The following is a 13,791-nucleotide window of genomic DNA, read 5'->3' as shown; positions in this document are numbered from 1 at the left end:
TGATATGTTTCTTACATACTTACAAAATTTACTTTAATTCGTCAAGCTCCTTTTATGATCAACGGTAAAAATATAATATTGTAATTTAATATGGCTGTCTGTGATGTCATTCTGAAAATGGGTTTTATTTGGTATGGCTTATACATAAGGATATATGGTATCTACTTTACGTTTGTTCGTCTATATCAGATGCCCCTGTGTATACCTGACTGGGAGTTGATTTGTTCTGGCGGGGATCCAGCATGGTTCCCTGAGAAAGAGAAAGAATAAAAATGTCTAAACTTATATATCATTCTAATCAACACAGGCAGGCAGCTGTAAAACTGTCAAAGTAGCAAACAATGTTGTAATATTGTCAATATTTACACGACAACTGCAGACAAACGTTAGAAGCAGTGGCAGGTGTATTGATTTACTCCTAGATATTTCGTAATATTTTAAAACCGACAGATCTGAACTAGATAACTTGTATGCATTCGTACTGTTATGTATATTTAATTTGAATTGTTTGTTAGCAAGTTTTCTTTTTAATTTTTTTTAAATTTCATTATATGCTATTGCAATATAACATTGTTGGACGTAATCTTGCTCAAAATCAAGTTTATTTTCCACTTGACCTGAATTATTGTTTTTTGTCCCTTCATATTCTGTAAATAACTAATTACAAAGCTAAAATATTCTCTATGTTGATGGGTTTAATGTTAGGCTCATTATTAATAGAAGTAAACATGTTTATTTGGGTGGCGCTAGGTTATTGGGATTTCCCTTATATACCTGACCTTTTTAAGGTTCTGTATGATAATTTTTGTAACACACCTTCTAATTATAACTAACATTTTATCTTGTAAACATTTAAAACCTTCCAGATAGAAATTATTCATTAGTAATTGTTTTTATTAGAAAAAGCTAATGTGACCTGATGTCAAGTAGAGGACGATATAATCTTGTCACATGAAAAAATTATTTATTCTTGTTTTAACATCTAGCAGATTCAATTGTATTATTTTTGTGTCCAGGAATTCATTTGGGCTGGAATTTATTTTTTCAAATTATTCATTTCAAGTGATTTTTCTCTGGAAATACAGAGTGCTCATAAAATAATATTCTTGGACAGAGATATACACTGGGATTTATAGTGAATTCAAATATGAAATTATATTACTGTTATTCAACAAGAGACTGTTGATAATGTACCACGATACAAGACACCACAGACACAGCAACACTTTCAGCGTTGGATTTAATTTTGAGTTCCACTAAAGTTTATTCAGAGCTTTTATTATTAGAACTTGTGTCTGTAATTCTATGATTATTTTGGGATTTAATTCGCAATACCGTAAGTTCTTTTTTTCCTCACTTTGTAGTCGTAGGAAATAAAGTATTTGTTGAATTTTACAAAGCTTGTTGTTTTTCACTCTTTTCTATTACTTATTTTAAAGAGCATAAAATTATAACAGTATCCTTAAATACTCGAGTAAAATCATTGGATATTATACGAATTTTTATTTTTGTATGGAGACATTTACTATGAAACAGGAAGAAAGGAAGAACAACATGAATAAAGACTGGATGAAGCAAGAAATAAAGAATGAAGAAAGAACAAAAGAAATTAAGACAAAGAAAAACAGCATATCACAAAAAGTTAATTGTATTTTGACCATAATAGTTTAATATGTAGTCTTGTTGTGTTGATAATGAATTGGCAAGCTTACATGCTGTTATAGACAAGAAACAATATGTTTTCAGGGGAAATCTACTTTAAATATATGATCATTTGTTTAGACCTGGCGCAATTAGTCGAATAATCGGTTAGTCAACCTACAAATGTAGTAAAATCAATTATCGATAGAAAAGTTAGAGATCGATGTTTTAGGAAGATATATTTAAAACAAGGACGTAAAGCATAAAAACAGTAATATAAAACTGTATGCGTTCGCGGCCGATAAGAGCAATGGATTCCAAACTGCATTTCTGACCTAGCACTTACTTTCTGTAAACTTTCGTTTAACTGTTCTTTTTATAGACGAGTTGTCATATTTGCGGTGGCATTGTGCAGTAAAATCGTACTCATGGTGTAACGCACATAAAAAAATTAAAGTGAAGTTTAATCTAGTTCAGAAAAATGTGTGATTGTTAGATGTCATAGAAGAACAAAGATGGCGACTATCCGTCCTTATTTTCTCCATACCATCTGATAACACAACATTGGAATAACAAATCATCTGAAAGTTTTAATGAAAAATATAAATGCGACTACCTTGCTGTGTTATTGTAAATGATCATCGTTTGAAACGTAGGATGGTTAGGTACACATTGTGGGTACATCAACATAATTTATTTACATCGAAGCCTTTAAAGTCATTTTCTGTATTTGTCATAAAACGTTTAAAAATAGATTAATTTCCAATGGAACTAGACTGAAAATCGATACTATTCTTGATCCAATTTCCTCCTCAAAAGTTAAGCATGTACTCCAAGTGCCGATTTGTATCCGATATATTTGCAACATAGAAAATCCTCTCTCTCTCTCTCTCTCTCTCTCCTCCAAATGGAAATGTACTGTTCAACTGACCATTTTTTAAATAAAAAAATCGCGGTATTAATCTGATTAAAATCAGATCTCCACAGTACTACGTGTCAATATGATACACACCGATAAAAGTGCTTGTTTTGGTGACCTTTGGAACTTACAGTCCAATTATTTTTAATATCCTATCGGATAAAGTATTGCTATGGAGAGTTATAGGTGGTAATTATATGTTCCCAATGACGTGCATCACTTCGTATATTTTAAAGCTGTGATTTGATTGGTGAACCACAAGTCAACAGAACATGTCCATCAGATCTACCGTAGGACTGTAGAGATCTAGTCTGAATAAGACTGATTCCAACATCAACTGCTCAATTATCACTATACCCAGGACCGGCCTTTGGCCGATTGGACCGATTTGGCCCAATCGGGCACCGCGCTCATAGTGGTTCAGTAATTTTAAAAAAATATATCAAAAGAGAAAAAGTAATTTTTAATCGATGGAAGAAAATGGACTGTTTTTCTGACATTTTAATATCATATAAAATTTGTTTAAAAGTTTATTTTCAAATGCCTTGCTCACGGTGGGCCCCACGCGTAAATCCAGGGGGCCCTGCCAAAATGATTTAAATCGGGCCCAGCGTTGCTAAGGCCGTTACTGGCCATGACCACATCTAATGAATACCTGGGTCAACTTCGCGAAACGCTGAAGCTGTGCTGCACCTGCTGTAGTCATCTGCGATGGGGGGGGGGGTATCCTTGCTCGACCAGCCATTGCCATCCCTGGGTGTCTGGGAGGGTAAAAGATATCTGGTCCCTTCCTGTCTGTTAGGGGTTCAGTCCTGGTGATTGCAGGGGTTTATAATATACAATACGAAACGTGGAGATTTGTGCTGATGAGTCATAGCAGTTGCTCTAGTTTTCTTTTATAATTTCCTCTACCATTTGAAAATATTGCAACCAGTCGGAATGAAAAAAGTGCTATGACAACAATAGATACCTCAATCTGTTGTACTATATTCACCGATTTTCTTAGTAAGTTCCTCTACGTGCGGAATTTATTCATAAACTGTCGGTCAAGTAAGGGTGTTTATATTATTTCGACTGCAAGAACAAACTTGAAGACCTAATAATGTTTCCTACCTAAAATATTTTAGCATGTTTTTTTTTAATGTTTTCTAATTTCATGGTGTTTGTTTTTTGTAATCATATCATTATATATGTTTTTTATGTTATATGTGTTGTCTAATGTTGTAAAACGCGTAGAGCTTCTAAAGATTAGGCGCTATACAAAGTTCTGATTATTATTATTATTTCTTTTTTGCTGCAAAATTTGTGTGGCCACTGTGTTTCTGGTTTTCTGACATTTTAATATTAAATAATCTGTTTTCAGACCCTTATTAATAGGGTTTTTTAATAAGAAAAAAGAAATAAAGACAAACAAAGCATTAAATAGATTAAAGTATGTGTCTGCCAGGTCCTAACCAAAAAATGCACCGTATAGTCTAGACAGACTATAATGTACCTTTGTAACACTGACATTGCGAACACTATTAAAATACCACAGAACGTGTACATCTAACCGTTACTAAGTCCCAGGTTCTTGTAGGCAGTTTGGTGCAAGTTTAGTTTTCTTGATCTCTCTCTCTCTCTCTCTCTCTCTCTTCACATACATCTCCAGTATTATCTCTCTTATGCATACGAGAGAGAGAGAGAGAGAGAGAGAGAGAACTTCGAAGAAGTCGTTTTCCATATTTAATTCAGTTAGAAGACAAGGATTATTTATATTTTTATCGTTATTTTATTACATCACTAATTAGGGGCCCCGAGTGGCCGAGTGGTCTAAAGCACTCGCCGTTACGGATCACTGCCATCTCACCTCTGTCTGCGTGAGTTCGAGTCTCAACCTCGGCTAACGTTGGTACGTGAGAAAGCCTGCCAGTAGCTTCTCGTGGGTCGCTGGTTCTTCCCTGGGTTTTCCAGGGTTCTTCCTCCACCAATTATACTGGCCGCCATGTATAGCCTATCTTGTGCTGAAAAATGGCGTTAAACCCTACAACAACGACGACAACAACATCACTAATTATTAATCAGTGGAAATTGATCAAAGATTTGGAGAATACAGTATATATGGCCTACTTTTGAAACATAACCTTATGTTGAAACAATATTTATATATGCGCATTAATGCGCCATGGGGTCACAATTTAATATACCAGTAGTATTGGTATATTCAAATTGCTTTATCCAGCACTTTAAAATAAAATATTATATGAAAGCAATGTTATATTTAACGCGTGGTTGTGTGTGTGTGTGTGTGTGTGTGTGTGTGTGTGTGGACTTAACTAGTTTGTACTGAGTACATTAACCTGACTGATATGTAACTGATAATGAATGTCCATAGCCAAGATAAATATGATATTATAATACATAAGTTACATTTTTCTGAATGGATAAGCTTGAAAGGATTCCGATCCCACTGTATTGTTAATTCTCATTGAGCTAGAACCCTTTATTGTGATACTGCTCTACATTGCCTGTCCCCAGGTTATATGGCTAGAGGTTCGACAATATCGATAAGTAAAAATACCTGTCTAAATTCATCTAGAAAATTAACTCTTTGATATCGACAAGGTAGATATATGTCTAAATTCCATCTTTTGCAGTTGACAGTTCAGAATGAATTTCATACTAAATTACACTGAAAACTCAGATAGTGTGAATTATAGGAGATAACTTCTGCATGTTTAAAACTGGCCAGGATACATTATTATCCATTTTTTAAAAATATTTTTATTTTTATTTTCTTCAAACTTTTATATATGGTGTCATCAAATGACATCATTGAAACATTATCATCTAATGAACGTGATTTTGTTTTTATGATCTTTTGCTATGAACTGCCATTGACGGTGGATATTATTCTTACGCTTTTTTTAATATAGCTATCCAAGAATATGGACCTTTTTGACCTCACGCAGTGGCGTCGCTAGTGGGGTGCGGACCGCACCGGGTGACACCATCTCAGAGGGGTGACACCAAAATAAAAAAATGCAAATTTTACAGAGCACACACTGCTCGGTCTAGTCGGATTTCATAAGCGGATAACCGATCATAGTTAAATACGTGACTAGCAGGCACAGGGTGCCACCATGCAGTCTGCAGAGCGTCTGGTGCTTATTTTTATATTATACCGTGGACTTATTTTAAGAAGAAGAAATCCATGGTGGAAGTCTGGAGGGGTGACAACATGAGTTTACCGCACTGGGTGACACCAACCCTAGCGACGCCGCTGACCTCACGTGTGTATTTTATTTTTTTATGATTTTTTTAATACTAGACTGGTGAATGCGGCATTAAATTTGTCAATAGAAACTGTCCCCAGAACCCTACATATAAAAGAAGGAAGTCTTGCTGAATTAATAACTTTGAATTCAAACCAATCTTTCCTCTACTGGTATTGTAATATTTGAAACATGAATTCTTATAATTTGTGTGAAAATTGATAAGCATTAATTTTTAAATAAGTAAGTTGCGCGAGTGGCAATTGGGAACTCTTTTAATACACTACATTTGGGAGGGGTGGGACGAAGATTTTTGTTTTGTGAAAAGTGCGTTATGAAACTAGATTAACAGTTTTTGTTTATTTTGTACACTAAATACAGGAACAGTGTTTTTTTTTGGGGGGGGGGGTCGGTCTAGATGCGCGTTTATGCACTGGCATCAATGCATGTTTTCACAAGTGCGAACGACCATTTCGGTTTAGAAAAAAATTATGATCCCGACGAATTGAGAGAGAGAGAGAGACAGAGAATGGGATATGTAAACAAATTACTTGGTAATCTGTCGAATGGCTGGTATTCCAATTGTTCTTTCGAAGTCCGTACGCAGTAAAGTTGTATTCGCCATCTTGCAGTACGGAACTCTTGGTCAATTTATCCCGAATTCCCTGGAACCGTGAATTCCTCTCCGGTCCATACAAATGATTTTTCCTATTCTCTATTAGACTTACCGCCATGATGCTACCCAAGACTCACCAGTATATACTCAATAAAACAAACGCTAATCACTTTCCACGATAAGTCCTCACTTCAAAATTATTCGAGAAAAGAAAAGAATTTTGTCACAAAAATTTATGTTGCAACTTAATCCGATAGACCAATTAATGGTTAATTCACAGCTGTTGTCAGTACATGCGTCTATCGTTACAGTCCCACTCTCTTTCACCAAGAGCAACCACTGATAATACTGCTTATCGCTTAATCCAACAAAACGCAATAAGAGAAATACGACTAGCGTATATTATTCGCATGTATATCTTTTGCGCTATGAAGTTACATGCTGTCTTTCGTCCCTAAGGATACGCGTAAGTATCATAACTGGATTAGATATATGTAAAAACAATAGAACTATCTATGAGTATTTGAATTCCCGTCGGGACAAAAAAAAAGCACACCAAAGGTTTCATGTTTCAGGCGGTTAAATGCCCGCGATAACAATGAACCGTACGTATCCGATTAGCCGTAAAGCCTCGAAAGAAAATGCTTTAAGGAAGGACCACCTAATTGTAGATCGTAATAGGTCTTCACTAATTGGATAGTGACACAACATCGTTATCACGAAAATGTAAAATAAACGAAAAAAGTTCATGTGAAAATATATTGCATATATTTTTGGCTTGAATACCTGTAACAACGAATGTGCATAAGGCCTTGGGTGCACGTCAAAAGTACACAACATGAATCCATGTTTATTTGCCTGGATAATTTATTTTGCATTATAATCTAAATCAAATGCTATGTAGTAGACTGAATCGTCTTTGTATGTTCCTAGAGTTAGTTAAGGTGTCACACATCCGATACCAAATTTTCGCGAATTGATTATCCACTTACTGTGACTCGTATTTCGCATCCTAGTGTTAATTGTTTTGCAAATTTAGTTTCCTGACTGTATTTCAGAACAATTTATGCTTGTGAATATTTTTGTGAGTTTCATTGCTTTAAGAAAAGTACTCATCACGTCAATACAGATACGTACTCAAACCAAATATATGCTATTATACTCCTCGAGTTTTACTGACGTCGCCGATATCGCGATATAACTTAACTCAATAAACGTCTACTACTTTGAAAAAAAATAATATATGTGACATTGCAATGCGCGTGTATTCATACTCAGCTGGAAAATATTCTTCCTTTTCTCATGAAAATAACAGTCCATTCAAGCGCACAGGATCCAGCAAGGGATCGCGTTTGTCAGGGATTGATTAAGAAAAATGCAATAAACCGACTACAAACAGTGCAAAACTAGTATCTAATTAGCCTTAGTGCTTTCGACTCTTAATGAGTCTTTTTCAAAGGTAAATACAAAACATAGACAAGACAAACAAATAAAACAGAAAAATCGTTGTGTTTGCACAACTTTACATGACTATGACGTATTGCGGATGCTGGAAAATATTTTATATTGATCTAGAAACTGTTGGGTTTTTTAAAAAAAATCTAGTTTGACTTAATGTTCTTTTTCCGCTCCCATCCAGTCATTCTCTGGAATAGAGACGGTTCAGTCATTGTTGGGCAGGTACCCGACTTGGATTGTGTACGACGTCTGGGGCACATTCCTTACACGGTTCTACAGAAAGGAGGCAAGATAAATATTTATTGCGCGAACAATTAAAACGTTTACCTCCTGCTTGTATCAACATATGCATTTGGAGTAGACTCATTTTAAAAATAGGATTTGTGTATATTTTGAAGTGTTCTCACTTAAGATCAGATGGATAGTGAATGATGAAGCGCTCGGTTGGTACATTTGCCTTCCAAGTTTTAGGACCAGATTAAGGGGGCGGTACAGGGACACGGTTCCCGCCCACCCCCTCCCGCCATGAGGTCATCCCATGGTTGTCGTGAATAAAAGTGCACGTGTTCAAATAAACCATATATATGTCTAAACGTCTTAAACGTAGCCTAATAATGCTATAATAATTTTACATATTAAAAGGACAGTTTAAGAACTGCTTTCATTGTGTTTTTTGTAGATCTAAAAGACTCCGTCCCCGTTTTATTTACTGCTTGCCGTATCCGGATTAGCATTCAGATCGGGTAATTTTAAATGAACATGGTTTCTGAAAACGATGTGAATTATGCAACATATGTTTAAAAACGATTTTTCGGTTCCTTATAACTGAACTAAAAATTTAAATAGAAATAGACATAGACATAATATAATTCAACTGTTTCTTACATTATTATCAAAATAGACGTTCTGCTTCTTGTTTTTTCTGATTCAACATAAGAAATTTATTATTTGATATTGTTGTGTATATCTATATTATGTATATTATTTCATAATAATAAATTTTGTAAGGGTCTTTTAATTAATGACATTTTTAATGCTATTATCCTATGAATGGGTTGTACTGTAAAGATGAGTCATGTGTAGTACGATTTCATTCGTAAATTCCAAGGTCGATATTCTGTAACAATTCAAGTAATCATTCCATGATCCAACAGTGATATTGGTAATGGTGTAAAATATAGATACACACCCGCCCCCCACCCCCAACAAACCGTTGTCTTTGTAAAACTGTTTTATTTGTTTGTCTTGTCTATGTTTTGTATTTGCCTTTGTAAAAGACTCATTAGGAGTCGAAAGCGCTTAGGCAAGCTAGATACTAATTTTGCACTGTTCGTAGTCAGTTTATTACATTTTTCTTTATCAATCCCTGACAAACGTGATCCCTTGCTGGATCCGGAAGTGAAATATGTTACCCATTGCCCATCACTTTATTTACAATTCATCCTCTCATAAAAATATCGGATAAGATATGACAATAACTTCTTCGAAGGTATTTTAGATTGAGAAGATTTATCAGGATTCGTACAAAGTGGAAAGTTCAATACTAAAAAATAAATGTTGAGACCACGTAGGATAAACAATTGTGATCCGAGTCCATGTGGATTTGGGTCACAGTTATTACTTCCAGGTCAGTAACCACGATTATAGTCCCAGTCTTATTTATTTATTTATTTATTTATTTATTTATTTATTTATTTATTTATTTATTAATGGAGCATTTTTCTCTTTCGTTTCAGTGGTGATACAAGAGTTAGAGTTAGACATTCTTGTTTTTGATTTAAGGGTAATTGTTTATTCTTTAGAATGTAAACATTATGATGTGGCTGTGATTAAGTATTTTGGCGATCGTGAAGAATGAGTAATAAAGCGTTGATGCTGATCCTGAAGTGAAATTGTTGATCCATTGCACATTGTTTTGTTTACAGCCAACCTGACCAAGAAATGCGGCATAACCCATGTTAAGAACTTCACCGTGAATTCATCATTTAAGATATTTTAGATTAACATGTGATGTATTATGATTTGGACACAGTGGAAAGTTCAGTACTGGGAACAAATGTAGAGACTATATAGGAATAAAAATTGTGGTCCGAGTCCTGTAAGTGGTTAATGCATTCACATTTAAATTGGTATAAAAAGTGTATGATTAATGATACACCCATGAAACTTTAATATACATAGTATCTGTTGGAGGTGATACTCGTTATTATTAGTATCAGTGTATCCCTGCACCATATGTACATTCCAATTGGAGGATTTATCTTTTCAAAGACTGTAAGAAAAAATATCTTTCAATTCTGTGCCTGTATATACTAGTGATTGTATACTATGGACAGGAAATGTAGATGCGTCCATTTATGCCGTAATAGCATGAGTGTGAATGCGGATGACCTCAGTCTGAAACAATAGCCAGTGCTGCAAAGATTAGAGAATTGTTTCGGGCATGGTGACTTTCGAAACTGCACGATAAAATTGAAACTGTGATATAGAATATTACAGGAATCCTATATCCTTTACACCCACCCACATCCATACAGAATCATGGCGGGTTTGTTGGTTGCATGGATGAATTTATTTTATTGATTGATGGCATGCATGTATGTATGTTTGTGTTGAGTAGAAGAAAATAAGAGAGTGGTCTTTATCTTGTTTGACTAGACCATGCAGGTATGATAACTCTGTCTTAAATTCAGTCAGTTAGTCAGTCAGCGTTTTCTTGATCCAATTAAGGTCAACGTTTTAATAAAAAGGTTCGTCCCAGCCTAGCTCTTGATCAAAAGAAAACTAAGTCAGGATAAGTAAATATAACAGATTTATTTATACAAACATTGGAGCTACACATACATGATACAATCATACTATATATATATATATATATATATATATATATATATATATATATATATATATATATATATATATATATATATATATCACCCATAATGGGTACTGACATATACCCAATAGTTGAGAAGGGTATTTGAGGTTTACAATAACTTTACATTATTCTATAATTTATACATTACAAAACATGTTCGTGGATTGTAAGATTAATGACTCCCTTTCATTACTTTCCTACATGTATCATGTCTGCTTTGAGACTGCTACCCAGGATTGGACAGAACATTTTTAGACGTGTATATATATATATATATATATATATATATATATATATATATATATATATATATATATATATATATATATATATATATATAGCATGTCTCCATTGATGGAGAAGATAGATGGAGAAGTATTGTAATTTGGAATAGGTTCCCAAACCGAATAGATTATACGTATACTATTATTGAAATGTGTTGTTGACGCTTCAGTAATACCTGAAGCTGTTCCATAGACATTGGTTTGGTGTATTTAATTTTATTACAACCTTTACTTCGTTGTTTAATGTCTGAAAATCAGCTTTTAGTTATCCTTGATTGATTGATCTTAAATGTAAGACGTGTGCTGTCATTTGACCATGTACGCCTACTTGAGAGATGGGAAAGAAGCCACCATCCAATAAGATTTGACCATTATTCTGAGTGTAAAAACGGTCACTTGTGGGGTTTAAATAAATGTGCGCGCTACTTATTTACTCGTCGGGTTGGAAACAGGAACCACCACTCTATGCTTTACTACACGCACATCAATGCTTGTGTTCTATGTCTGGTTTTGCTGCAAGGGCTGGAGAAGGCGCTCCGGTGAAGGACTCCGGCGATCCAAGTTCTGAGATTTATATTTTTGTCATTTTGCTCCTAATAATTTGAATCGATTTTGAAGGTAAAATCTGTGCCATTAAATAATTACGTAAGGATTTTAATTGATCGAAAATTATAATCAATGTCACTTTGTGTGACTGGGGCTGGTGGTTTTGGATTGTAACCACCTTATAGTGCTTAGTTTATTGAAGGGTTTTCGCTTGTTGTTTTTTTTTTATTCTTCGGTTATTGATATTTTAAGTCAAATTGATTACCATTTTGTGCAATGGGCCCTGTTGGTCTGGGCTTATGACCACCTTATATACTTAAATTTTTGGGGAATTCAATTAGTTCGAGTCATATTGCTAGTTGTTTTTAGGTGCACCAAGCATTGCCACCTTCTGCGGCGTGGCCTGATGATCTGGACTTAGGACCAACTTATATTGTCTAAGTTTGAGGTTAGGATGTTATTCCGCCTACTTTTTCTCCTTTGATAGTGGAGGAAGAAGAGCAAGATGTTAAGGGAAGAGATATCTACCAGTTGTGTACGGACCGTCTAGGTGGTTTTTGCTTGTAAAATTTGCATATGGGTTGATTGATTTTTCCTAGGCATTGTTTAATTTATGTCATAGCTATACAGCTGGTTCCTTCAACCTTGCCGACTGTCTGGAACGTTGCAGTTAGGGAGGGAATGTGTTGTGGATTATTCCTAAAGTACATTGTGAGTGAGATGCATTTATTAGGTTACAAAATTTCTCCAAGTACTGTTGAAGTCGTTGCTATACAGCAAGGTCCTTTTACCTTTCCGACTGTCGGGAGCTTATATCTGGGAAGGTAATTGACGTGTGGTGAATTTTTCCTGTTTATACTGAGTCTAGATTAGTGGCTATCTACCCTCGCCCCCCCCCCTTATTTTTCTTTTTTTTTTTTTTTTTTTTTTGGTCGTTGCTAAATAACATGATACTACTACCTCTCCGACTAATTGTTGTGTTGTGGTTCGGGTGGTGAAGTGGGCACGGTGGACTGCAGCAGTTAATTTAGATGCTGGTAGCTAGGGGTTATATTTTTCCTGTTTTTCCAATGGCAGAAATGTCCAGGATGTTTTGGTAGGTGGAGTTGATGTTTCTGTTTCCTGATAAAGTCATTTCTGGATATGTAGCGGGACCTTGTATGTTTTATGTTTGTCCTGGAATTTGTGACGTTGTTCGGTGTAACTCTAGCACTCATTAATTACATTTTGTAATGTATCTGGTTTGGGGCAGTGTGGGTAGTTTATGCCCTCGGTTTGTGCACTATGAAGATATTAGCCAAAGCTACTTGCTATAAGTGGTTTCCCCGTTTTAAGTCTGGTGATGACGTTAGAATTGTTTGTGATTTGGTAGTACTGAAGGGGGGATGTTTCTGCTAATCTTTTTTTTTTTGTTGGTGGGGGGATTAGGTATAGCTTTCAGCCTTTGAGGCTGTTATCCCATTCTCTGCAATTTTTCATTCTTTTTTCCTTATTACGCTGTATAGTTTTTGAACGCTGTAATTGCAATGTTGGGTTATTGGTTCGTTTGATCTGGCTTTCGCTTCTTGGTTGGTCTTTTCTGTACTAGGTATCTTTATATTTGTTGGGACCCACATACATTCTATAATGATGTTTTGTTTTTCCAGGGTTTTGAGTTGGAGTAGTATATCTTTACGCATGTTTTCCCGACTAGAGGAGTTTCCTGATTCCAGGGATCGCAGCACGCTACGGGAGTAGTGAATAGGGGCGATTCAGCCTCAAGGGGAATTAGCATTAAAAACCACCCTGGGCCTGTTTAGTCTCTATTTAAATTTAACATGGGAAAAAATCGTGGGCCTGTTTAGCCTCAAGGGAATTTAACATGGGAAAAAATCTTCAGGCTGTTTAGCCTCAAGGGGAAATGGAACAGGGTCGGGACCCTATTTTAATACGGTCCCGACCTGATGAGCCAATGGAAATGGAACAGGGAAAAATTGAAACAAGGAGGGGTCTCTATTTTTTTAAAAAAAAGAAATAAATAAAAAAAATGGGGTAGACAATGAAAGTCAAGATCTTTTCGAGACCTATGAAGGGGCCCTGAAAAGGGCCTTTGGATTTCTTCTTCTTCTTCTTCTTCTTCTAACTCCTCCACTTTTTTAACCATCTTCTCACTTTTGCCACTATTCCTATCTTCTTCTTCTCCTTTTCTGACATCC

General features: G+C 35.3%; 1 protein-coding gene across 1 annotated transcript in view; it reads right to left on the bottom strand.

Moving 5' to 3' along the window:
• LOC149805750 (uncharacterized) overlaps window positions 1-6,984 on the bottom strand; it is an 87,438-nt gene extending 80,454 nt beyond the window's left edge. Inside the window, exons 1-2 of the mRNA XM_089950422.1 lie at window positions 6,366-6,984; window positions 206-250 (exon numbers count right to left, since the gene is read on the bottom strand). Of these exons, the coding sequence (XP_089806548.1) occupies window positions 206-250; window positions 6,366-6,548 (228 nt within the window). The 5' untranslated portion in view covers window positions 6,549-6,984. The remainder of the gene's footprint in view (window positions 1-205; window positions 251-6,365) is intronic.
• Window positions 6,985-13,791: the final 6,807 nt, after the last annotated feature.

This window comes from Sinohyriopsis cumingii, chromosome 2 (genome assembly GCF_028554795.1).
Source record: "Sinohyriopsis cumingii isolate HCF-2022 chromosome 2, ASM2855479v2, whole genome shotgun sequence".
NCBI lineage: Eukaryota > Metazoa > Mollusca > Bivalvia > Unionida > Unionidae > Sinohyriopsis > Sinohyriopsis cumingii.
The sequence above is the reverse complement of the archived record's forward strand: the minus strand, read 5'-3'. Positions and strand labels throughout refer to the sequence as shown.